The sequence below is a fragment of the Strix uralensis genome, chromosome 4 (genome assembly GCF_047716275.1).
Source record: "Strix uralensis isolate ZFMK-TIS-50842 chromosome 4, bStrUra1, whole genome shotgun sequence".
Taxonomy (NCBI): Eukaryota; Metazoa; Chordata; class Aves; order Strigiformes; family Strigidae; genus Strix; species Strix uralensis.
The window spans coordinates 58,915,995-58,943,702 of record NC_133975.1 but is presented as its reverse complement, the minus strand read 5'-3'; the positions used below and the strand labels follow the sequence as shown (position 1 = coordinate 58,943,702).

Below are 27,708 nucleotides of genomic sequence, written 5' to 3'. Positions count from 1 at the left end.
CCATGAACTAGTTTACAAGAAATTGTGACCAAATAAGAGCAAAATGCTATGAAATGTACTGTACCAGCTGCTGTTGGAGTTTACTGACTTGGCTTCCATGTCCATCTTAAACACTTCACTGATTCATGCCACCATATCTGCTTGTACGGACTAAAAGCATGAGTTTGTGTGCCAAACCTGCTCGTTGTGTGATCACGTCATGTGCTAAATGGCTGCTCACAGTGACCTTTGATTCCAGCTTCTGAATTGTTTCCTTTTGTCATCTCAAGGGAGTTACACCATGGCTTATTGCTAAAAAGAGATAAACCAGAGGAGGATAGAAAAAGGCCTTGAATTTTTGGGGAATAGAGTTCCAGCTGCAGGTGGATGGCTTCCAGTCTTGCGGGTCACCTGGCCCCTTTGATCAAAGAGGGTCCTGCCTGTTAATCAGCATCGGTTTGCCTTGCACTGCTCACGGTCGTGAAGACATTCACGATAGGCCCTGTCGAGTCCTTACTCAAGAAGGAAAGAAGTTAGAAGAAGAAACCAGACTTCTCTGTGGGTTGTTTGAAAAGGTTACAGAGGTGCTGCAGGGATCACTTGGTGGCAGACACCGCCTGAGACCAGAAGCTTCTCAACCTTACTCAAGGATGGACAGAGTATATGCTCTGCATATTGTATTTTGGGACTGCTGGAGGAAAAAGCATTCTTGAGGCGGGGATGAATTGGAACATCCTCCTCCAGAGGAGGAGGATAATGGAACTGGCCAGAGATGTATGTACCATGGTGTGGTTTTCAGGTGATACAGTTCAAATTACACCAAACTAGCTGAACTTCTCTGCAGAATTTTGGAAGCTATGGTTAATTTTGTTTCTTTTTCCCATAACTGTTGCCATAAAGGATGCATTTCAATAATCTATTCAACATTTATGATGATGGCATTGGAGAAAATACTTCAAGTCACATGTTCATCTTATTTCAGTATTAACAGTTTTTATTTCAGAGTCTTTGAAGCCTGTAAGTCTAAAAAAGAAAAGAGTTTATTTTTGTGTTTCACAGACTGATTTATTCTTCTTGTTCTTCTTCTGCTGTTACAGTGACCTTAGTGGACATTACTACTCAAAAAACATTGGAGAGAAACAAGTCTGTGTGATTACCACTGCACACTTGTCATCGCACTACACTGTTAAAGGTGTCGGTATTTCTGTTCAGATTAATAGTTTTCTACAGAAACGTTGCCAAAGTTTTGCTTCTCCACTTTTTTTTCTTGCTAGAAATACTTAATTTGTGCACATTTGTAGTTTTTGCCATGAGGTACTTTTTCCAGTTTTGAGTCTTCATATGGTGCACTGTAGTTAGTTTGAGAGACTAGTTTATGAGAAATGGTGCCATATTTGGCAGATGGAAATTCTTTTTATATCACTTCCGTTCCTAGTGTATAGCAGGATGATCACAAACTTTTGCAGTTACTTTTCTGAGGCTGTCTTTCATATGTAGACCAAAAGTAAAGTTGAGGAAGACAGCTTGTCTCCATCCATGTGCAGGCACCTTGCCCTTCTTGGAATGCATATTTTTCCTTGCTCCATCATTTCTATATCATGTGAAGACAGGGACCTGCTGTGGTTGCACTTTTCGTATTGCTGCACAATCTCAGATGAATGGAAATGCCACTATAATGCAGTCTTTCACTTTACTAAATATTGTCATTTTGATATATCAGAAACAAAACCAGCTTTTCATGGGGGAAAATCTTCCACAGATTTTTAAAACTAAAAATTAATTTAGTGGCCTCCATCTAGTGGTACCTTACTAATAAAAACAAAATTCCAACACTATATAGATATGTATACTGAATATATATATATTTACTGCTCAGTTCCATTTTTCCAATAGTAAGAAACAAACAAGTGTTCACAGGTACAAGAAAAAATGTTTTTATTAAATATTCACAGATGCAAGTATCAACCTGTTTGAATAATCATGATTACAATATTAAAAGCCTTCACATGGCATAGACTGAATATAAAGTGTTAATAGAGTGCTACAGCAGTAATGTGAATAAGGGACTTTCCAGAAAGGGGACAAGAGGAGCACCATGTAAGCCCTCTGACTTGTCAGTTTTAGTCTGCTTGTTTAAGGAGCACTATCTTAAAAAACAACAGACTGAGGAGCAAGCTGCCCGTCTAACAGAAAAGAGTCTCTTAACACTTATGTCTTCACTTGGCACATCTGGCTAGGTATGTTATAGATGTGAAACATTTTCATAAAATGTCAAATACTGGCAATCATACAGTGAGATGAAATATTTTTTAAATGTCCCTCAGAGTATTCAAATGCACAATCAGGTGGGATGTTTTCTTATCTGGCTAGATGTTTTAGCAGTTCCATATCAAGAGTGGCCACAAACACAACTCATTTAAAAAATAGCAACAAGATAAACAGCTATTAAATGCATGCTGTCATTAGCACTTCCATATTTTTTTAAATTTGTATACCTATATTTTTAGACTGTCCTCACAGCATCCATTTCTACACACATCAATAAAGTTAGCAGAACCACGGTTCATGATTTCTTCATTCAGGATATAATTATAAACACTACTGTTAGGCGTTAGTCAAAACTCAATTCTCCTTTAACTCCGTGACACTGAGACCCTGCTGAAGAAACACTTAAGCACCTTAATTCACTTTCTTCTCTGCCTTGTAAAGAAATTTCTTTATTTAACTCCCACCAGGTAGGAACGCTTTGATTTTTTTCCAAATAATCTAACTTAACTTTTTAAAGCTTCCATATTGTTCAATATCATGAAAAGTTCATTCCATTTAAATGACCATGGGTGAACAGCAGATAGTTTAATTTGACAGGATAAACTACATACACAGATTTGACATTAATATTTTCATCTCAAAGATTGACTTGAAATGAAACCTAACAGTATCTAGAAAAGTTACATGTTCAGTATAAGAAAAAAAACGGATTTAATATTTCATCAAGAAAAGCACCCTTTGAAGACTTGCAGCATGTTTATTTTGTTTAAAAAACAACTATTTTTGGTGCTAGTGTATCTTTTTTCTTTTGATGGCAAAGCTACAGTTTGAACCACCTGCGTGTTGTATCTTTTAGTAGCATTCCTCCAAATAGACATGATTGGTTTTGTTTAGTTTGTGACAGGAACAGTAGTTCCTCTACCAGTCTTTTCAGTTGTAGAAATGTGTAGTGGTATTAGTCTGCATAGTTTCTATATCCCTGACTTTTTCAGGTATGATTAATTCTTGTTTCTTTGAGAGTTTTCAGTATTTGTTTCATACCGAGTTTTGTAATCATCTGTTACCACATTTTGCAGAAGTCCTGCTACAGAAGCAGCAAGTTTTTTAAGCACTGTATGGAGTATATCTAACATACATGGTCCTTGTCTTCATATTCATAGATTAGCTATGGGGAATCCTTCTTTCAGGATGCTTTGGACACCTTTTTATTTTTTCCTGAGGTAAAGCATGAAATGTTAATTCATGAAACAATGATACAATGTATTTTTTTGATTTATATTTTTATTTATTGCTGATTTTGATGTCACGTTCTGATAGTGTAGCCAGGCAGAATGACACTCTTCATACAGCTGTTTATATATTCTATTAGTCTACTGTGTAAGTAGTATGAATGAGTTTCAGAATGATCAAATCCATAAACCTGCACATGTGTAAAGTATAGAGTTTAAAAAGGGATAATTCTTAAGATTGATGTACAGGGTGGAAAATTAGCATCAGATCCACTGAGCGTTACACTGGCGGAAGAGTGCACGTGAGCATTGGTTACTCAGTTATGCCAGCAAAAGAAACAATGCAACCCCAAATGGGATGAGCAGACCTTTGGTCCTTGTGGGAGGTGGTGCTGCATAAGGCTGGAGGCCGAGTCAGGGGATGTGGTTCAAATCCTGGATCCTGTCAGGATTTAGAGAGAGTTGTCCCACTGACCAACACAGCACCTGGATTGCAAACCTGGGCTCAGCCATGCAAGGCTCTTCACTTGGCTGTGCCTCCCTTTCCCCAGCAAGAAAACAGGGAGAGCAATGCATCCTTCCCTTGCAAAGTGCTTTGCGACATGCAGAAGGAAGGAGTTAGGTATTGATCTTAATAACAAGGGGAATATTATCAACTTCAACAGTGGGGTTTTGCATAAATCAGGACCACTTCAGTGAGTAAAACCTGCAGATACGCCCAGTCTATAGAATGTGATGAAGATGTTCAAGGCATGCAGAAGCTGACCTTTCCTTTTTAATTTCCTGATCTCTGCTGCTTGACCATCTTAAATTACATTTTTAAATCTCTGTATTTTACCTAATAAGACCTAAATTTTGACACTACAGAGTCACACAAAACACTAGTATCTGCAAAGATAGCGGTCAAAAGAAAATTTAGTTTTTAGTCACTGCAAAAAATGATTCTATTTCAGTGACTACAATTAAAACTAACACCTGATTTTACTTTTTTTTTCTTTTCTGCAACTTGCTTTTATGGATCTGAATGTTGCTATCATGTACAAATGAAGATTTTCTTGCACCCTCTGTTATTGAAGTATTTTACATGGTGGTTGGATTCATTAAATGCTGTTAGAAACAAGTGCCTGCCACCATCATTTCTGGCAGAATTTGAAAAAGACACTCCACAAAACAGGTGGAGTTTGTATTTTAAAAAAAGGATTTGGAGTGTTGCTTTTGTTTCATTTTGTTTTTAAATGCATCCAGTTATCAATGCTGCTTGGAAATTGAATTGTCTTTGGAAAACAGGGGGCCTTAACTTAACCTGGGACCGTTAGTGTTTTAGTTGTTTCTATTGAAAAAATAAATTGTATGAATTTCCCAGATACCATTGGTACTTGCACACTTCTCTGAAGTATTATGAAGAGTTGGGTTGGTGAAAGAATGTTTTACATATTGTTAACATATATGTGGATATTCTTATATTATTGTACATGTTTGGGAAAGTATCACACAACTTTAAAAATGTTATTAAGATGTATGTATCTGACTTTTTCCTTTGGAAAATATTATATATTTTTATTTGTATTTTTTACTTTTTTAAGTTCAGCTATATGTGCTGTTATTTTTGTATTGCAAATGGTCTCATAAATGCAGTAGAAGTGATAAAAATACAAAGAAAAGTAATTTGGCAAGGATTACAATGCTTGGGGGGAAAATCACATGGGTCGGTATCATATTATCAATACTAGAAATATTTTGAGTGTCTTAGCACTGTAAATATGTCACGAGACCTCCTTTGGCGAGTAATGTAAAGAATTGCAAGGTTTTAATCACCCGTTTTAACTTGTTATTAATTACCACTTTCTTGTGGCCTCTGGTCCTGACTTAATTGAACTGATCAAACAGCATGCTTTTGTTTTTATTATTAAAATTTCTCCTTGTTTTTCAGTTGAATACTGTTTTGTTTTCTTTCAGTTTTGTACTTCAGGTTTTGTTTCTTGCTTGTGAGAAGTTGATCTTCAGAATTATTTTTACACTATTTATGATTTATTTTCATAATGTAAAAAGTGTGTAATTATTAAAATATTAATCCAACCATTGGTGCTGATTTTGCATAATTACAAAGTTCGTAGTGTTGCTGCAAAAAATTGTTCTTGTCTGTCTGGATTGGAAAAAGTGTGTGCTGCATTGTGCCAATCTGTAGTTTGAAATCTAGTGCAGGTCCTATCAGTCAGTATTCACATTCACACAAAAGTCAGGGCATATACAACATGTTCCATTTTCCTATAGCATGCAATAAAAAACCAAAGAAATAAAGCTGAAAATCACCAGTCTCCCCTTTCTGTAATTCTGAAGGTGAAAAATAAACCTGAACTGCTGAAAAATAAAGATGTACACAGGCAGTGTCATGAGTAACAGTGCAAGCTAGAAAATATGAAGGTCTGTTTTACCAAAAATCCGGTTAGTTCAGAAAAGATGGAGCATAATAATTATTGCAGAATGGTATATTTTCAAGTACCCTTGTCTAAGATGACACATTTTTGCAGGAGTCTCCTTGAACAAAGGACTTTTTTTGAAAAATAAAACATTGGGCAGTAGCTGTAATCTCTTCAAAGCAGTATTTCAATGTTTGGGTTTCTAAATCCCAAAATATTTCAGACAAACAAAACACTCCCCGTTGTTTCCCCTTCCATCACCTCAAAAATGTACTCACTCTAGGCCAGTGGTTCTCAACCTGTGGTCCGCGATGTTGTCACAGGGGGTCTGTGAAGGCTTAAATCAGGGGTGGGGAACGTCCAGTCCGGAATCATTTGGTCTGGCCCGCGGCAAGCACTGCGCCTCCTTTTCCCACAGCCCCCTCCCCTCAATGCTCCTCTCATACTCAAGCCCCGACCCCTGCCTGCCCTGACACGCTAGTATATTCAGTGCTAGTGTGGCTGTTGGGACCCACTTTAACTAGGCAGTTTTTCTCTTAAAGACATTTTCTTAACCCAGCGGCCCTCTTTAGGGCCCCAACGGGGCTGAGGTCTCTTCCTCCAAGTGGTGGCCCTGGACCCGTAAACAAAAATATATGGTGACTGAACACAGACAAACAAGGGGGGAGGTGAGAAGAATTGTCAAAACTTTTCATCAAATTTTAATGTAAAAATTGGAATCAAATTTAGAATTAGCACATTAAAATACCATAAAATGGGCCATTTGAGCAAGAAGAGTGTTGATGCTATTATTTTAAATTCATATGGAATCATTGCAATAAAGATTATAATAGGAGTGTGTGCATTAGCAAATTAACTTATTTCCCCTTCTCTCCAAATTTGAAGACCCTTAATGAGAAAATTGAAATAAATATTTGATGCAGTCTAGTGCTTTAAATCTTGAACTGAGTCTTGGTGGTCCGCAGCCACAAAACGTATTTAAAGGGGGTCCGTGGTGAAGGAAAGGTTGAGAACCCCTGCTCTAGGCTAAGAGAGAGAATGAGCACCACGAGGGTTTGACCTGTACTCTTAACTCCTGGTAATCTCCATAAATGTCCATTAAACTTACCTAACTCTGTTTAGACTCTTGGGGTAACTAAAAATAGCTTTGCTCCCTTTTCCAGATGAGGTACATACAGCTCAGTGTACCCAGCATCCCTGAGGAAGTGCCCAGCGCCACTGAGGGCAGATGCTGCTCTGCCACATGCGGCCCAGATGGCTGCAAGCGCTGCTGCCACCCCAGCCAGGCAGTCCAGACCCAGGCAAAGTCCTCGCTTCTGCTGTGGTTGCTCTTGGGCTTTTCTTTCTTCCAGCTTCCTCCTTTCTTCTCCTTTTGTAGATGAGGGAAGGCGGTTCCAGATGATGATGCTGCTGTCCTGCCAAGAAACAAAGTACGTTCTGGACAATTCCCGCTTTTTTTCCTCTCAGTGCTGTAGCTACTCTGATGTTAGCCAAGTCACTGTAAGCATTCTGCCTGCAGTCTATGTATGTTCACTGGTTTCATTACCAGTATGGTAACAAAACCTGCCCTGGCTGCTGCTGGAGTCCTTTTACTGCCTCCCTGTTATTTTTCAGTATCACACTCCCTCTAAAGTCAAACCTCAGCTAACCAGTATCCTATAGCCTTCACATCCTACAGCACTCCTGGGACATGACTTTCCTTCAGAATTTTGTGACGTGCCAAAGCACACGCAGGGCTGCATGTGAAATGCCTGACACTTCTCCCTCTTTTTTTTTTTTTAATGGACCTTTTAATTAAATACTTAAAGGCCATTACTCACATCGAATTTTGCTTTGTGGACCTTCTAAACTTCCTAATCCCTACCCATTTGTAACAAGGACTCTACAGAAGTCAAAAAAAACCCAATAGAAGTGGCTTCTCATATCCTCGTCTCACACAGCTTCACCTAGTGGCTCAATTATAATAATCACACACAAATAAATGTTTAAAAACAAAAAGAACAAAACAAAACGAGCTGACAAAGCATTCATGTTCCAGCAAGTAGTAACAACTGCACCCAAATAAATATTAAAAGAAGACAAACAAGGGAATGCCAAGACATTTAAGTCATGTTCCTGCAAGCAGAATCTTCATGACTTCCCAGAGTTAATAATTTGTTTTCTCTTCTGTTGGCTTCTGCTAATTTCCAGACGGAGTATTCACAGGGCATTCTCCTCTCCTGGCTGCAGTAGAAAAATAAAGTGTTGTTGGATTCATGCTCAAAACTTGAAGCTTGGATGCTCCATATATATGTAAGTATATATGTGTCTATATGCACATATATACAAATAGATGCATATAGATATATGCATGCATACAAATATATATACATGACCTGCAGTATTCAGGAAAATACTGTACACAAGCCTTCTCAGAGAGATCACAGTCTGCTAGTGTAGTTACACTCAGGCTGGTTTAGTCTGTCTCTGACAGCAAAGCTGGGCACAGCTCCTGTCACATCAACCAAGATGCAGGTTTTTCATGTGCTTACACCAAGACAGAATGTTCAAAACTAAGAAATATCCTGATTATTTTTGTCTGGGCAGGTTACAGCTTGACTCAGTTTTCCATGTGCCCACACCTAAAGCGAGCAGTCACTGGCATCACCTTTGTCTGGCTGCTCCCTTCTGCAGCTAACAAGTACCTGTCAACTTTTTGCAAACTAATTTTAGGAACTCTCTTCTCTTTGGCATATTAAGATTTTTATGAGGTAATTGTTTCTGGTTGAGATAAAACTGATAAAAACAAATATTTCCAAAAAAGAATATAATCTAAAATACCAACTGTCCCTATTATATCAATTAGCTTGTGTCAGAAAAATGTATATAGAATAAAGTTGCCATTTAAAAATCTGAAACTGCAAACACTACTGGTACATTCAGCAATGAAATGATTCTCAAAAATTATTCAGGACCCAGCAAGCATGCAAATGGCTCTGGAAAGTGATGCCGTGAAGCTCAGTAAGTAACATAATCTTGTTCTTTTCTGCCTTCCCCTTGGCCTATTTGTACCCAATTAACTCATCCTGCGTTCGACTGACTCAGCAGCCTGCTGCACAGATCACTGCATCGACTCTCAGGCAAGTCCATTCCTCTTTCAGAGTAAATGCCAAGCAGCTGGCTATCCCTGAGAAGGTGCAGACAAGTACGGTTTGTCCATCTTTACCTTTCTGTACTGAAACAGATTTTCAGTGCAGATTATTTTCCACTGACGATCTGTAATGAGTTTGCTTCTCAGGATACACTAGCAATACATTGTTTTTTCAAAGTTATAGTAACTCCTTAAACAGTTAAATAGGGAGGCAAAGGCACCTTACTTGGATACTTTGAATAGGTCTTAGAAATATTTACTCATTTTCATCATTCATACAGGGAGCTGGGCTGCTGGTTGCTGGTACCCTGCCAGGATAAAGCTCTTAAACAAGTGTGGACAAAAAATCAATTAAAAAGTTCAGAAAGCAAACAGCGCAGGATGGAGAAAACAGTATTTAAAAAAAAAAACAAAAAAAAAACAAAACAAAAACAAACAACAAACAAACAAAAAACCAAAAAAAAACACCCCAAAACAAAACCCCCAAAAAACAAAAAAAACAAACCACAAGTTTTTTTTTAAAAAAAACCTATTTTAATAATTCTCTATGTCATGAAGAAATAGCTGCTAGTATTTACTCCACAGCTTTATGAAGGCACGTGGAAGGAGCAGGAGATGTCTATAAAAGCCAAGTGACAAAGTGCAGGAGATGTCTAAAAAAGCCAAGTGACAAAGTGCTGGAAAGCCCTATGTCTTTGGCAGGGTCTCTCTCTGCTAATCAGGGGAAAGAGACCTCCTCTGCTCTACACATGCGACTTGGCAGGCTTGTTCCTGCTGATAATATCAAAAGAGTGTGCAAGAACTATGAGTCAAGAGGGAGGAATATTTTCTTGATTCTTAAACCTCATGGCTGTGGAGGAACAGAGAAGCAACACACACACACACAGACACACACAGACACACAGACACACACCCACACACACACACACCCCTTTTAACAAACTACTTCACCTACCACCCTGAGCTTTCCTGGTGAAGTTTAGTATTGCTTCAAGAAATTAGTAATCTAGCTGTGAACAAACTTTCTTTTGCTAAACCTGGAACAAAAAGCCCTGATACAAGCAGGGCTGTCTGCTGATGCATGCTTGTAAAGGAGTAGCTCGTGTATCCCTTAAATCTGTTTGTGGTCCAGGCTTCTGTGCAAGCAAAACCGGGCAGGTCGGCATAACCAGCTGAAGTTTCCCAGTGGGAGCGTTCCCAGCAGCCCGGAGCAGGGCCAGGGCTGTGCTAGGCAGGGACAGAGGGCACACACCAGCCGGGTGCGGGACAGTCCTGGCTCCTGAAATGCCTTTGGCCTCAGGCTCGCATTCATCACCTGAACTCTAGCCTTTCTTTACATTACTGTTACAAAGGGATTGCAATTAGGTCCAGTATATAACGTGTACAACTTGAACTACGTCTACCCTATGCTAAATATCATTCCCCAGCTTTCAGAGAAGCAAGCAAAATGGAGAAGGATTGCAAACAGCATTCCTGACAGGCTCTAGCCTAGGCTCCGTTTGGATGTTAGCAGATCTAAACGCCTGTTCTCCTCTCCAGACCCATCAATGAATCTCATCGCTGCCTGCACAATACTGCCCTAGCTGACAGCTTTGACAGCTCCCTCATATCTTTTAAGTCCATGCCTTCTGCCTGGACAAGGCACCGAAGACAGACAGCTGCTGTCTCTGCCAGGATCTAGAGGTGTAGCTGCTGGTGCCTCCTGCCAGTTCTGCTACATGGAGGTTTTGTTGGTTGGTAAGGCAAGGCTGCCGGTGGACCAGGAATGTGAAAGCTTGCAGAGCTTCAAATTAACACTGTCTGAAGAAGCTTAAGAAAATGCCTGTAGGAAAAGAAATGCTTGACTAGAGAAGCAGAAAGGTGGCTTACTGGCAGAGATATAAAAAATGTAAAAATCAGGAGGTGTGTTTCTTCCATCTGCAAAATTTGGGACAACTTACTGGATACTGATCTAGAAAAGACAAGTATCATCAGTACAGGAAATTGTGTGGCTTTACATATGCTCTCTGAAAACTCTTCCAAACATAGCGCTGCAGGTGGCACAGCTGAGCTACAGACAGGGTAGCGAGGACGTGGGCGCAGGTTTTGCTGCTGTCTACCCATGCAGCTCAAGGAGCAGCCTCCAGCCGAGGAGAGAGTGCATCTGTGGCAGGGAGAAGGTAAAGGTGAGGTGCTCCACCGGCAGCTTTGCTGTTGGGAAATGCGATGCCTCTTGACATGAATTCTGCCCTTCTTCCCCACAGAATCGTCCCCTCTTTTTCTTATGGGCTTTGATATCCAGTGCGATGGTTTTCAAGGGTAACCATGAAGAAATGTCACATTCAAGTAAATCAGTTCTACATTGGTGCTGTGGTTAGAAAGAGACCATAGGACCAGTTACACTTAGGTCTTGCCTAGACTGAAAAAGGGTGTACCAATGCATCAGAGCACCAGGGCTAGAGCCCTTTCCTACTTATGTATACAGAAACATAGGAAACAATAGCTCTTACTAATTTGCCCTGCTTTACAAGAAATACAGATACAGGCTTTGATGGATGTATGCAAGTGTACATCTCAGCCTACACTAACGAACAGGTTCGGTGAGATAAGGAGCTGTGAAGGTCCTCGAATTATGACTCTAATTTTGATTAAGTCAACTGCTTGGTGCCCTCCACGAGGATGTCTGTAGCAGAAGCACTTTGGCCGCCAGAATCACCGACGAAAGGCGAGCAACCGCAGGCATGGCAGGCTCGCCGCTGGGAGCTGGGTGGCCACCGGGCTCTCCCGCTGGCCCTCCACAGCGAGTCGCTTGTTTTGCAAGTTTGCGCCGTTTTGCATCAACAGAAAAACTCAAAAGCGCGGAGGCAACCCCCGGCTGAGCTTTAGCTGAGTAGTACACACGAATGGGCCAAAAGGAAAAACCGAAAAATCGGGGGGGGGGGGGGGGCCGGGCCGTCCTGCCGGGGAAGGCGGGAGGGAGGCAGAGGCAGGGAGGAGGGGTTTGGCGGGGGCCGGCGCCGGCATAAGAGGCGGGGAGCCCCCGGGTGCGCTGTGCCGTGCCGTGCCGTGCCGTGCCGGCGGGATGGAGGAGCTCTATAGCAAGGCAGAGACCCTCGCCCTGCGGAGGAAGCACATCGGGTAGGGGCGGCAGCCGGGCGGGAGGCGGAGGAGAGGGAGGGAGGGAGGAGGAGGAAGGTCTCCGGCGTCTGCCCAGGCCCCCCCGGCGGTGACAGCGCCCGGCCGGGCCCGCTCGGCGCTGCCCGAGGGCTGACAGCGCTGGGCAGCCACTCCGGCCCCCCGGAGGTGGGGGCTGGGGGAGTGGGGTGGACATGACCATCCAGCCCTTCAGTTTGCCAAATCTTTGGGCCACTTCTAATTCCCGCGGCGGGCGGGGGGATGCAGTCATTGAAACACAGCACACCAAGCGCCGTTCGCTTTTTTAACAGATTAAAGCAAGCCAGCAGAATGTGGTACCCAGGTGTATGTCTAAAACGTGGCTCTGCAGGGGGGTTTTTTAGGTTGAATAAACAGCATGCTCCTGAAAAATAGACGTCTCTGTTAAATGAAGTGGAGATCTCTTAAGCTGAGTGTAACTGGGGGGAAATGCAGGAAGGCTGCCGACAGTTGTGACCTGAGCAATAGTCCTGGCTGTGCACGTATCTGATCCCATTATATTGAAATATTAGTTCCTCCAGAACATGCAGCTTTAATTCTTTCTTCAATAGGTGTCGCCAAGTGAAAAATAAGTCCAGATTGTTAAAACCTGCTCTGGCTATTTGCTGATTGCATCCTAAATGTGTGACATATATAAAAAGCTCACTAAAGGTTCATAAAAGTCATGGCCTCATAAAGCAGGCACATCAGCCTCCCTTTAAGGGCCAGCTCTGTGTTAAGGCACTCTTGCCTGTGCAAGGATTATAGGATTGGGCTGTGCTGGGCGAGCAAAAAGAAACTTTCACAGAATGGACTGACACATTATAGAAGAAAAAACTGTAGTCAAGAAATAGCCCATCACGATGATGATGTGCACTGCGTTTAAAGAGTACCAGAGGAATAGCGAAAGATGTCAGAAAAGATCTGTGCAACGGGGCTAGAAATTGTGAGAAGGAAAGTAAATTACTTCACTTTCTAGGATTTACATTTAGGATTTACATGTGCATAATCTCAATATAACTGACAATAACTCTCTGAGCTACCTGAAAATGATTGAGTTTATCCAAGGCCATATAAACATCACTCAGAAGACTTCCCTTCTGCTCAGTAATATCATGTAATGTAATTACATAGCTGGCATGTTCTCCAAGGGGCGGGGGGGGGGGGGGGGAGAAAGAGCATTTAAAGGGTACTTTTGGATAATTTACAAGGAGTTTTGTTGGAAGTCAGTATGATTTAGGAGCTTCTAAAAAGCTGCTTTTAAAGTTTTTATCCAAAGCTGTCAGGATGAGATAATGAGATTTTTAGGACCTACTCAGCACCTCTGAAAATAAAGCCTGCAAGACATTAATTAGTGTGTTGTTCTTGAATGTGACCTCTATACGGTACAGTCATCCATTGCGTAATGAATTTTTGGCTATAGTGTAAAACAGTGCTTAACAACTTAGTCTTGTTCCCAGCGAGTGAATTGGCTATACATGTTCATAAGGCATGTAAACAAAGCAAGCTACAGCCTAGAAACGCAGAAGGACATATAAGGACCTAGAACAACTTGCAGTCATGGTGCTCCTGTGAAACCACTTGCAGACAGAGTCATGCTTTGAAAATGCCCTTATTAAAGACCTACTTCTGTTCCCACTGAACCTAGGGAGGCGCACAGGGGCTGTTTTTAATTTTGGCAAGAGCCCCGCTTGACCACCATCTGAGCCACTCACAAACTCTTTGCAGAAGAAGGCAGCTGTCTCCAGGACTGCAAAAGATCAACCCCCTCAATGCTCAAAGAAGGGGGAACAACTGAGAAAACTAAAATGATGTTATTTTATTTTTATTTTTTTTTTTAGGCCTTCCTGCAAAGTTTTCTTTGCCAAGGACCCTCTGAAGATAGTGCGTGCCCAGGGCCAATACATGTTTGATGAGAAAGGAGAAAAATACTTAGACTGTATCAACAACGTTGCACATGGTAAGCAGTTTAATTTGTAACACTGCAGCTATTCCTTCATTTCTAACAAAACACACTTTTTCCAAGTGATGATGTTGGCAGTGCTTCTCTGAATCTCCTTGTGTGGTTCAATAACTGACTGCTTGCTAGTAATAACTAATTATTTTCTTCTTTAGTTGGCCACAGTCATCCATATGTGATAAAGGCTGCAACAAAACAGATGGAACTGCTCAATACAAATTCCCGGTTCCTTCATGACAACCTTGTTCAGTACGCACAGCGTCTTACAGCCACTCTGCCCGAGAAACTCTCTGTTTGCTATTTTGTTAACTCTGGGTATGTCTGAATATTTTTTTCCCCATTATGACTATTTATCATATATGTTATATATCATATATGTTATATATAATATATGTTATATATATTATGACCTGTTTGAGATGGACACTGAGAACAGCTTGGTCCAAATGTCACTGAGTAGGACTTAGTAATAAGCAACAAAAATATTTCCAGTACTGATTGAAGGATCCTTCCTATTTGCAGCTGTCATATTTAGTGTGATGGCTCAATGCAAGAGAACCAAAACATAAAACTGGTCTGTTGAATGCTATGCAAAAAAAGGGGGGGGGGGGGGGGGGGGGGCGGGAAGCAAGAAAAGCAAATTGATGAATGTTATATACAGAGTAGTGAAAGCTATCTGTAAATTGACATATGACCTTGGAAACAAGTAGTCTTCTTTAGGTGGTTCGTTTAGTCTGTGATCAGTTACATTGCCAGAACGGGCAACCTGCAGGGACGTGTGAGCAGAGGGGCTGCTACGGATCAGGCTGAAAGTTTGAGTCTTTGGCCTGGTGTCAGATCTGACTTCTCTGCTGCCTGATGGTGCAAGCACCGGAGAGGACAGAGCTGTCATGGAGGGTGGAAGACGGGCTGGTGCACTGTTGCCTTTTGAGAGTTTGTGGCTGCATTGCACTCTCAGCTGCAAAGCAGTCTCGTTTATACCAAGAGGAGGTAAATGTCTACAAGCAAACTGGGGGAGGGAAAGAAAGCATCTCTTTGTTTGCTGTTTATACAAAGAGCTGTTTTTTCTTTGCCCTCTTACATGGCATTTACAGTCTCAACCTTAGCGTTGTAATCTGTATAGTAACAGAGCCTGCTGTGCCTCCTCTTCTGTGTCAGAATACCATTTTAATTGGAAGTGCTTCCTCACTATTTTGCGGCTGTATATTCTTCTGCAGGTCTGAAGCAAATGATCTTGCTTTACGACTGGCTCGGCAGTACCATGGGCACCAAGATGTGATCACCCTTGAGAAGTAAGTATACAGAGTAGCTTATGTGAAAGCAGCCAGCAACTCCTGCCATTACTTCAGAAATGGCTTTGCAGCAACCCCCTGCTGTTCGTACTCCACTGCCTGCTGAAAGAAAAGCTTTGTTGCTTTCATACTAGAACAGGTCAGGAAATCCCTTTTCCCTATTTGGATAAACACAAGTTTTGAAGATCTCTAAAAAATAAGCTTGTCAGTCACCCCAGAAGGTCAATCACCTGTTACAGGGCATTTCCCACAGAGACTGCCAAAGCAATTCAGGCCAGAGACTTGAATGTTGCTTTTCAATATCAGTAAGTGGTCTGGCCACTGGGCTGCTCTGGAAAAGGGCTTTCTGTTTGTCACGCTCTGCTGGACATGTACAAATAAATATTCAGTGGTCAAGAAGAAAGATCCTGTAGCTCTGCAACCATGCTGCACTGATGCTCAGCTCTCTTTCAGTGAACACAAGTACACACACAAAACCAAGCAGCTCCAAAATCAGGAGGCACTGAGAGGGCTGTGAGCCACAGGAAAGGTGGCTGACCACGTCTGGGTTTCCGTACCCTAGGTGCAGTGTAAAGTTGGTTATGCTGCTGTAGGGCTGGATCTTCTTCTCAGGTTGTGATTAGAAACTCCAGCCAGAGCAACTGCAAGAGCATGTATCTATATCTGAACAGCACAGAGCTTGTTTGACTCAGCTGTGTTTCAGATCCCCCTTAGCCCTCTGACTCATGTGGCCAAGATCTGGAGCCACTGAGAGCAGCTTCCATCAGGAGAGTCTGAGGATGGAACTGGCTCTGTCACTGTTTCACTGCAACATCTTGTCTTCCTGAACACCACAGGGTATTTCTTTGCCCAAGTCCCAAGGCTCTGTAGGCTTTTGCCGTAGCTGCCATCCCAGTCAGGGTGGGATTTCTGTCCTTTCTTTGTGTCCATTGGCAGATTTTGTTGTCTGGCTAGTAGAAAGGTGTAAAGAAGACAAAAGAGTTAAAAAACATCCTCTCTACCTGATGTGTGTGCTACTATGAGATTGTGACATGTCTTTGATTTGGTTTGAGGTTCCCTTTGCTTCAAGTTTATGGCTGAACAAAAATGTTTAATCCCTGAATGAAGCTGCTACATGCTTTAGGTTCAAAAGGATCTGTTTCCTCATTTCTAAATCAAATTGGCCCCAGTAGTAACCAGCTTTAACATACCCTTCAATATAAAGATTTTACATTCAAACAATATTCGTCCTTATCCTGAAAGTGGCTTCTGCCAAACATTCTAGCCTGTAGGGCCTTCAGGGAAGGTACCAGTGTGCTGCTGCTACATTCACCTGCCGATGCAATGCCCACTCTTGAGGGTCTTTGCAATGGTGTTGGGGTCTAGCTTGCAAAGCCTGAGTTGGCCAGAGTGGGGCCCACAGGTTGGAAATGAGGGAGCTGGACCCACCTTTGAACTGCTAGGTAAGGCTGCTAGGGCAGCCACCTTAGAGGCGGTGCGGTCCAGGGGACATCGTCTTGGTCCATCCCCATGCTGGCACTTGATTTTATGCAAGAAAAAGCTCTCTCGGTTCCAGTCCTGCTAGTGAATTAAAATCAACAGCAATTTCATATTGCCTTTGAGAGAAAGACTGAGTAAATTAAATCAAGATCCCTTCACAAACAGTGCTACTGTGTTGCGGATACAGTTGCTTATTCTGGATTATTTATGGGCACCGTTGTAAATTTAGCTCTTCTATACATTTGGTGAAAAGTGACTTCGATATTTAACACTCATACAGTGCTTACCATGGCCATGTTACATCTCTGATTGACATCAGTCCCTATAAATTTAATCAGCTGGGAAAGGACAGCAAGAAGGAGTTTGTGCATGTGGTAAGTGTGGTTTTTTGCTTCTTGTCATTTCTATGCCTGTTATGCAGCATATTGAATTACCCGCTTCTGGTGTAAATATACTTTCATTTTGTTTTGCTGATGCTAGAATACATATACTTGGCTGTTTCTCAGTGGGCTAAATACAACAAAATTGTTTGCTTTTGGATTTCTAAGAGGGTATTCAGCTCTGAGGCTGATTTCCTCCATAGTGCTACAAGTTTCCTGAGGCACTGCACTGTATAGTTACACATTTTGAAGAAATTAGCCAGTATCTGCTGTGTTGGTTTGGTTAAAGATATGCAGGACTTCTGAGTATACTCCCAAAAACTGGAAAGGCAGACCCCACAGGTTCAGAGAGATCTGGGTATAGAGGTCATGAGCGGGAATACTGTTTGATTTTCAGTCTTAAAGACAAAATTATTCTCAGCCCAGAGATGTACACCAAGCAGGTCTTTCCTATCTAGACCTCCACACTGCCAAAGTAGTATCCACCTTTTTATACCACTGCTTTTGTTTACTGAACCTCTCCCAACACTGTAGAAGCTTGAAGGTCATACAGATTTGTACCATGACCAGGACGCTGGAAGGGAGGTGAAATGCTGGAAAACCCCATTCTCCAGTTGCAGAAATGGATCTTTCTGCAAGAATCTGAAATAAGATGAGGACTCAGTATTGTGTCTTGGGGAGAGGAGGGACAGACAGTCTTGAAAGGTGAATGAGGTAGATGATGGCTCTTTCAACAGTTGCATGCAGTAATGTTGAACACATCACAGGGCTGGATTGAGTTTAAGCTCTTGTAAGCATTTTTGCAATTCCATGCAGAAATTCAGGCTGTACTAACTCCTATTACCTGTGTGGAAAGAAAAAAATGCAGAGTAATAGAAAAGAAAGTAAATGTTCCACAGAAGGATGTGCTTTAAAAAAAAAAAAAAAAAAAAAAAAAAAATTGGTCTTTTCAGGCTCCTTCTCCAGATATCTACAGAGGAAAATATAGGGAAGATCACCCAGATCCAGCAAGTGCTTATGCTGAAGATGTGAAAAAGATTATTGAAGAAACGCAGAAGAATGGACGCAAGGTGTGTGGTTTGTGCTCTAGAAATGCTGAGGCTTCATCTATTAAGTGTGACATGGGGGCATGAAACGGGCAACTAAGGATGTATTTATTTACTCAGTTTCACTTGCTTCCTCCTGCCCTTCATTTTTCTAGGCATCAATGAAAGGATCAATAATACAGCTGTAAATAAGAAAATATAGCCAAAGCAGTTTCCTTTCCTATTTTATGCATTGAATCAGTAGATTGAAATATTTTAGGGAAAGCTTTGAAGTCAGCTGAGAAACTACATCAAAATTCTATCAAGGATATATAAAAATCTCCAGGACATGGAGAAAATAAGCTAGATAATATATTGATAATACATTCCTGAGGCTAGTAGCTTACAATAACTTTGGAGTCATCTAAAAAGGTGAACCTTTCAATCATATACAATATGACCTTGATAAAAACAGACAATTTCTGAACAGGTTTACCTAAAATGTGTGTTAATGTTTTGTATGATGGCATTAGTGGTTTGAGGCATGCAGGGCTTGATCCAAAGCCCACTGAAGTCCCAGTGGAAGTTGGAACAACATGTGCCCTTCTAGCCCAATGGACTTACATCACTCTTCTTTTAGTTTCTTCATCAACTTTTTTTTATTCTCTACTAACGGATAGTTTTGTTTTTTTCTTCCCTTGTTTCCTTTTTTTTGCATATTTCTTAGGTTTTGGTGACATAGACCTGTGGCAGGACAAGTTGTGCTAAAGGCTAAGCCTCACATGCTATGGGAAGCTTCGTACTCTTTGGCCGTAGCATGCCTCTTCAAATATAGTGTACGGTTCTTTACACGTTACTGCTCGGCCTTGTTTCCAGGAAGACTGCGCCAGCCCAGAGAGACCTCTTGATGCTCAGGGAGGGGTTGACAAGTGGTGTGGGGATGCAATCCCTTAAATAGCAGACTAATGCTGAGACTTTGGGGTAATATTGTATCTCTGCTGCGTAGACCTCTGCTGTTGACAAGAAACAAATTTTGATGTTCCAGTGTATCTGATCTGCTGCTCTTAACCTTCCTGACTTGAAATAACTTTCTTTTTCATTCCTAGCAACTGGAATTATTTCACCTGTAGAATTTTTCTCCTCTTTTGTCAAGTGCCTCATGCTGACATTTTACTTGTGTAGTTATTTGCATTAGGTAGGGGTGCCCAAAGTGTAGCCCCAGGTCATCTTTCAGTTCAGATTCTACCCACCTCTACTTGGTGTTCAGGATTGAACAAAAAGGCTGATCACCACATATACCTGTTACTGAAGAGCCTTGGCATTAAGCAAGTTTCATTAACCTCTGGGGGAAAATGGCAAACACTGTTGTGTATCTCCTGTAAATTGAATTTTGTAAATAAATTTACAGAGCTCCCAGGAGCCTGGTGCAATGTCCACTGACACCAGTAAGTCTTCTACTTCCACAGCTGTAGGACTAGGGCTTAACAGAGGTCCTTGTATTCCCATCAGGTTACAAAGGCGGCCCTGGCTACTGCAGATTTGGGCACCCCAGATTACAAACTGAATAAATTATTTAGCCATATCTGTTCTCAAGAGCCCTCAGTTCTCCAACCCATTGCGTGATTAAATTAAGGCACACATTTAAATGTTTATTTCTAGACTGTTAGATGTTTGTGCAAAGGCCAAGTAGATGAACACAGCTCTCACCTGAGTTTGTTTTTTGTAGATTGCTGCCTTCATAGCCGAATCCATGCAGAGCTGTGGAGGCCAAGTAATTCCACCTGTGGGCTATTTCCAGAAAGTGGCAGAGTACGTACATCACTTCAAAAGGGCATAACTGGAAAATTAACCAGAGAAACAGATTTTCACTATGGGCTTATCCAATCAATTCAGTTATCACCTTCTCTTCTTCTTGGATACCTGTGGTTCCTTTCTACTTTTTGAAGAGTATGATTCCACTTCTATTTTTTATGGAATATCAGCTGACTACTTGTTTTTAGCTGGATAATTGTCTTTCCTTTTCTATCTTTAATCCTCAGTACATAAGTTGGATGGAAGATGAAGCTGAACCATCATAAATATAACCCTGCAGTACCATTATAATACCCCTATTTTGCATCAGAACATCAGATTTTTTTTCTTAACATTTAGTCAACTAAAAATGTTATCAATTGAAATAGCTGTAGCTGTGTTTCAACAGCCATGTTCTTCCTTTTTTTCCTAACCTGGTCTCACACTGGAGAATTTCTGTAATACCAACTCCCTTGTCCTAGGTTGCATACACGAGCATGTACTGCAGCACTAGTCATTCAAGCTATTCTATTTGTTTTCAGGTACGTGCGTGCAGTGGGTGGAGTGTTCATAGCTGATGAGGTCCAGGTTGGCTTTGGCAGAGTTGGGAAGCATTTTTGGGCATTCCAGCTGCAAGGCAAAGATTTTGTGCCTGACATTGTCACCATGGGAAAGCCCATTGGCAATGGCCACCCTATGTCTTGTGTGGTCACAACAAGGGAAATCGCTGAAAGTTTTGGTGCCTCTGGACTGGAGTATTTCAATACAGTAAGTTTGTAGGAGAATGTTTTCTTTTTTTTCTTTTGGTCTGCATTTAGCAGTTAGAAGTTGTTCAGGTGATTCAGCTAACATTTGCATCCATCACTGCATCACATTACTAAGAGCTCGAGTCAACCACAGTCTAAAAGCAAGTGGAGAGGCTTTGAAATATGCTCTGTACCAAGTGGTATATCTTAATATGGACCAGAACTAGCTCTCTGGCAAGTCATGCATCTCAGCTCACATCCATATAGATAAATTCTTCCTTCTCTCTCCCCCCTCTGAAATGTTGACCATGTAAAATTTCATTTTTGAAGATAGGCTCTGTGCTGGTGGGGCTCATGCCCTGGCAGACCTTGCTCTGCAGTTGTCACCTAACAAAACAATAACCCTTTACCAGGAAACATTTGAGCTGCATCCATGCCACAGAGGAGCAGCTTTCTTCTTGGTTACAGAGTCCCATTTCTGCTCCTGTGGCTAAGCCTTCTTCCCAGCTACCATGAATCCCCCTGTTTTCAATGGAGATTATATGCTCCGGATCAAAAAATATCAGATCTATCACTCACTGCTCTTCACAGGAGCATTTTTCCTGCACATGCAATCAGCAAACCATGAGAGTAGCTTGAATGCTTCAGCTGTGAAATCTTCAAATTACTGAAACCTGAAGTGGAGGAAGAGGGACTCCCTTCCTTGGGCCTCTTACATTGCCCAAAGTGTGGGGGACAGTGCTCCACAGTCTGCATGGCACAAAATCCTCACCTCTTCAAGCTTTCCTGATGACATGCCAAGCAGGAGAGGGCAACTGAAACCTACAAGGATAACCACAGATGAATGTTTGTGACAGGTTTTGGTTTCTTATTTGTCTTTACTATCAGTTTGGAGGCAATCCGGTGTCTTGTGCTATTGGTTTGGCTGTGCTGGAGGTAATAGAAAAAGAAGATCTCCAAGGAAATGCTACACGTGTAGGAAATTATCTCCTGGAGTTGCTGGCTGAGCAAAAGGAGAAACATCCCTTAGTGGGAGATATCAGGTGGGTGCCTTACAGCAATGTCAGAGAAGAAAAATAACTGTGCTAGAAAAATCAACAAGTTTGGGGTGAGGGGAACACAGAAACATTATGTCATAATTATACTACACCTCTTTTATAAAATGGACTACCCAAAACTGATACTGTAAGGCAATATATTTTTTTAAAAAGTTGTCCATCCATCTGCTTAGTTAGGTATAAGTGTAGCCCCTAGAAAAGCTCTGAGAGAAAGTAGGAGAAAGAGCCATTGACATGCAATAGCCCAGTTGTCAGCACACTGTTGGGATGATGGAGATCTTATTCAAATCTCTGGTCCCTTTCATTCAGAGATGTTAGTGTGGGTTTTCCTCTTCTTATGTTACTACCATGGTAACTGCCTTCAGGTTTTTGGGGAGGGGGCTTGGGTTGTGGGGTGGTTTTAGTTCTTATTTTTGGTTATTTGTCTTCCACAGCTCCCTGGCTTGAGCTTTGCAGGATAAGAGAGAAAGAAAATTATTCTATCAGTCTTAACTGGCCACGTAGTCTTAATGAGCCAGATAACAGATATTTCTGGATAAATAAATTTATCGCACTTGATCATCTGAAGTAGCCAGTGCCAAAAGATGACCAAAGAGAAAGTCTCTTCTCTTTCCTGCTCCTTGGCCACTTGCACCCCAGGGAAGGGAATTGCAGTTGTTAGAAACAGGTTTTGCATTTGCAGCAGGCTTGGGTTACTGACACGATATTTGATTTGTCTGTATTTTTTTTCCTCCACTCCAGGGGTGTTGGATTGTTTGTTGGAGTGGATCTGGTGAAAGATCAACAAAAGCGAACACCAGCCACAGCTGAAGCCCTTCATCTTATTTATAAGTAAATGGTTTTTAAAGACTATGTGCAGTGATCAGACCTTCCTAATATTCCCCAACAGTTAGTCATTAATTTCAGTTTAAATTTGTGTGGCTTTTGATAATATAGTACTAGAAAAATAAAAGTTTCAAAATCAAACTCAGCCTGAAGGGTCTGACAGGACACAATATAGTTTTATACCTGTGCCTAACATAGATGTTTCCTCTTTCCACAGGCTGAAAGAGCATCAAATTCTTCTTAGTGCAGATGGACCCCACAGAAATATACTAAAATTCAAACCACCAATGTGTTTCACAATGGAAGATGCAAAACATGTAGTGGAGACAATTGATGCACTTCTCACAGGTATGCGTGCTTTAGTGCTCAAAGGAACACTCTTCTTTGTTCATTTCCAGATGAACAAAGTTTCTGTTAGAAACACCAGCCACCATAATCTAGGCTATTACATACAAGAGAAAGTAATCAATTACATTTCTTACCACTTGTCCAAACTGCTGTTCTTAATGTCAGTTATTATTATAAATAAATAAAAAGCCCCATATGTACTTTATCCAAACTTTTAGGCAAAATCTCTCACAGACTCAGTGTTACTCTTAATTTCTGGTCACATATGCTATATGTTAAGGAGTGAATATATTAATTCAGCACAGGCCTGAAAGACACTGCTGAAACATTGGTGAAACTTTCCATAATGTGCTCTACCTTTTTTTTTTCCTTCCAAAAAAGCTGGAAACATGATTGTCTCACTCAAATTTAGCCTGAAGGTTTTCAGGCTCTATTTATCTTCTACCTGGGGACATAAATAACGTCAGGTATACTATTAGCATAAAGACTCTCCAAGCCCATTCTTCACTGAACACTCCCATCTCCTGAGATTATAACTGGAGCTAGACTAGCACGAACCTGCTAGACAAAGACAGAATTCAAGTCTGAAAGGTCTGTCTGAACCCTCATGCTGCAGTCAAGCTGCTAATTTCATTCTTTTCTCTAAACACCCCCAAACTACACAGTCCTGATACATTAATTACATTGCCTTAGAAAATTGTTTTAGGAAGTATTCATCATTCTTTAGTTATTCTTCTGTGTGATAAATGCCCAGAGGAATAGCTGATTAGGTATTTCGTTACTTCAGCCAGCTGTTAAATTGACTGTAAGTTTACTTACCCATGGTTCTTTTTAATTTAATGATTTTATTACTTTTTTTAGAAATGGAAGAGGCAACTGGAATGAAGACAGAAAATAATGCATCTACAAATGCACAATGTAAAATAAAAGTATGTTCTGAATTTTTTTAAACTCTTACTCAGATAGGTGTTTGGCAAAGCAAGTATAAATTATTTTAGTAGCGCATGCCTTCATTTTTGGTGGTGTGAGTGGTTCTGTGCCTTGAAACTGAGCTCAGAAAATAAGTTACTACTAGAACCTGAGAAGACTGTGTTACTGGGACAAATCTAAAAAAAGCTGAGTAATACAGAACTACAAGAAGAAACATTATAGACAAGCCCCTCACCTTGTCTGCCTTGCGTACAAACAAGACCAACCAGACTTTGGGCTGCACAAAATTGTGAGCTCAGCAGTCAACAGTTTTACCAGTTTTAGGTATTGCATGCTATTGATGGATATTTGACTTTCTAAGCAAGACTTCAGCCTGGAAGGTCTCCAAGTTTTCAGAGAGTTCAAAGGATTTCTTTTCCACCATAGCTCTTTGAGTATGAATGGCTGACATGCATCCAAATTAGGACTTCTTAGGTTGCAGCCCTAGCTTTGGATAAATCATATATAATTTCTCACACCCTTAAAAACATGTCACCCACTGTGTTATAGGAAAGCTTGCTGAGCTTTCTGAGTTTTCACCCTTGGTGAGTTTTCCAGTGATGCTGTGAATATGGTGGGAAGGCAATAGCTCAGCTGTCTAGGGATGTAGGCAGATGCCCTGTGGATTATTTGCCATTTAGATTATACTAGATTGGGGTGCAAGCCTCCTCTTACAGACATTTGTACACATTCGATTCAATTTCTTTCAATGCTAAGAAGCTGTGCCACTAGAAGAGGAGAGTCAGGCAGAGCTACCTAATGGGAACAAAGTCCAATGGCTGCCTGTTGGAAGACATGCACGTGCCTTCACTGACATTTCATTTCTGTTTCAGACAACTGAAGGGAGTTCTCAACCAGAAGGTGCAAATGAAAGCATTGGCCATATGAATGGAGCTGCCTGCAGACAAGAAAATGGGCTTTATTCTAAAAAGTGTTCACTGCCAAGTAAAGGAATAAGAACATGAAGAGGGAAAGTTTCCTCATTCACTTTGAATTTGTGTCTGGCTTGCTTTTGAGGTGAAGAGTGCAATAGTCCAAGTCCTAGGATTTGTTTGAAGCCTAGCCCTACCTTCCACAAACTGACTGAATTCCTATTAGCTTCTGTAGGAGTTTAAAATATCTTTTCAGATACATGAGAACTGTACCATGTGGCTTGAAATCTAGATGTGACAGAACGGACAAGTGATACACAAATACCTTGGTGCTGATGGCAGGCTTGACATAGGTACACAAACTCAGTGAAATCTGTGTATTTATCTGTATTACACAGAATCTGAATTGCTTAACCACAATACAAGCAAATGCCAATCCTATTAAGTTTAAAATTATATGCTTAACATGCTATTTTTACAATATTTTAAATTTCAATATGTAATATTGAGATGTTAATTACTTCCCATGTTTTAATGGCTGAATTCACAAAACAATGCTTGAGAGAGAAATCATTAGTATCTTCCAGCATAACTTAGGTCCTATGGACCACATTCCCAGCTGATGTAAATTGGTGTAGCTTTGTTAATGTCAACGACGCTCTACCAAGAGTCTACCACTGTGTGTGTAGAGACACAATGTTTATGCAGGGCATTCTCACTTTATGTTCAAAGAAAATGAAGAATCTGGACCCTAAGTTTCTATAGATAAAGCAACTTTTATAGATAACTATTTATATAGAGTAAGATTTTATGATTTTTTTTTCCAAAAGTTTATATATTGAACCCTCTCAGTCCAAAAAATATTCAAGTAGAGTATATATCATTTCAGACACACTGATTGATTGAATTTAACCTGAAGGCCTCTCAAAATGAAGTTTCCAGGGACAGCCCAGCTTTCATTCCCATGGATTTTAGTTGTTTTAACAATTGTGGGAATTACTGCTTGATCCTGTTGTAACAGTGCTATTACTTTTTGCTAGTGGTGGTGAAGAGTCGCATACCAGTTGCATGGGATCCTGACACATAAGTTGTTATGTTAATGTTTGATTATTAAAATGAGAGGACCACTGCATAAAACATGCATGCAATCATTTTGCAGCCACTGCCTACCTGGGCTGCAGATACTTTAGCCTGACTTGCCTCCTTGTCAGTGTTAAATTTCAATGAGAGCACACAAGCTCTGCTTCTCTTTTTTAATACATGTGCAACTCCATGCTATGGAAGACACTGAGGGCTTTAAAAATGGTATGTACTTCAGGAAAAAAAAAAGACAAAATTTATTTCCTCTTCAATTTTAATACCCTAAGTTCTGCTGTTTTGTAATTGCTGCTAATGACCCTACTGATATGACTGAAAATTGAGCACCTTATCTAATTTCATTTTTTCCACAATTTGCTATATTACTATTGGTGTTACCAGTGTAATGTTTTCCAACATCCTCAAGCTGACTTATTTTCTGTTTCACAATCTTTGAATAATTCTTTGATAATAAATCTCTTATTTGTAATTATGATGTCCTCCATAAGGAGGTTTTTTGGTTTAATTTTATTCTTCAGTAGCACCTATTTGATGAGGGGAGTAACTTCAGATTTGGCTGGCGATTGTCTCCATACTGAAGCAGAACTGGCTAGGCTGTGTTTCCCTGAGGCCCTACATGTTGACAACTCTTACCCTCCAAGCCAGATGTTATCTCAGCTGCCACAGTTCAGACCCTACTAACCCTGAACCAAGAAGGGTGCTACAGGTCTTTTCCAACATGAAACTACACAAAGGCCTAAGTCAACCTAATTTGGTATGTGTCCAAAGACATGGTTTAGGTTACTCCCTGTACTTACATTATACCTCATCTGCCGTATGCAGCAGCAGCAGCATGCACTGCCCAGCAAGCAAATGCTTGTGCGATTTATTGGAAGGGTTAAGCTCAAGGCACACAGCCCACTAGTCTATACTATGGCACTGACTGTTGTGGCAGGTCATTAATATATAATTTTCAAAATCATGTCAAAAATAACTAGGAAAAAAAAATCCAATCAGCATAAATCTGAGGGGAGGTGAAGATTACAACTTCATAAACAGAAGGGGCCTGTACCCTACCTGTGTCTTGCTTCTGCACATGCTTGAAATACATGGAACAACCGTTGCTCCAATTTACTAGTTTTTCACCCAGTTTCTGCTTCACAAGTCAGGATGCTCTCTACCTTTGGATTCTGCTCATTATGCAAGGTGTGCGTTACCTAGAACAACTAAGTCTTCTATTTTCTTTAAACAAGAGAGGCTATCACATCCCTCCACTGAACAGGCAAGGCTTTCTCCCCTTTCTAACTCTGTTTCCCTTTTTCCTCTTTCTACCTCACCTGTCCTGGCTGTGCAATTCATGGTTTTAGCCATACGATTTAACCTCCAGCATAGCCCTTACATTCATCAGACACCTCCATAAGCCACTTCAACTCACCAACCTTGCAGAAAGAAAGAAGACCATGCTTTTTTCCCCCATCAGTTTTCTGCAAGTCTAATGAACAGGCTCATGGAAGAGTCCTGAGCCTGCACAGGACATGTAGCAGGAGGAACACACAGTGGGGTGAGGGAAAGGCAGGACTCCATCCCAAGTGGGCATCAAATACTGAAGTTAGTTACTTCTATCACTCTAGCTCATCATCCTACTGGAAACTGTATCAAGTTAATTTCATTGCATTCTCATAGTTTACCACAGCTTCAATCACTTTTTTATTTTACAGTTTAAGACTTTTA

At 41.0% G+C, this 27,708-nt stretch overlaps 2 protein-coding genes across 2 annotated transcripts in view; both read left to right on the top strand.

Annotated features, from left to right (window-relative positions):
- The window catches only part of COL25A1 (collagen type XXV alpha 1 chain), a 322,715-nt gene extending 317,304 nt beyond the window's left edge, over nt 1-5,411 (top strand). Inside the window, exon 38 of the mRNA XM_074866905.1 lies at nt 270-5,411. Coding sequence (XP_074723006.1) covers nt 270-305 — 36 coding nt within the window. The 3' untranslated portion in view covers nt 306-5,411. The remainder of the gene's footprint in view (nt 1-269) is intronic.
- Nucleotides 5,412-12,056: 6,645 nt separating this feature from the next.
- Nucleotides 12,057-26,467, top strand: ETNPPL (ethanolamine-phosphate phospho-lyase). Its single transcript, XM_074866904.1, has 13 exons — nt 12,057-12,140; nt 13,997-14,115; nt 14,271-14,430; nt 15,333-15,407; nt 17,167-17,260; nt 18,220-18,336; nt 20,018-20,100; nt 20,625-20,850; nt 21,717-21,871; nt 22,628-22,717; nt 22,929-23,059; nt 23,921-23,988; nt 24,862-26,467. Exons 1-13 carry the CDS (start codon nt 12,085-12,087, stop codon nt 24,991-24,993), a joined length of 1,506 nt encoding a protein of 501 aa, XP_074723005.1. The 5' UTR covers nt 12,057-12,084; the 3' UTR covers nt 24,994-26,467.
- Nucleotides 26,468-27,708: the final 1,241 nt, after the last annotated feature.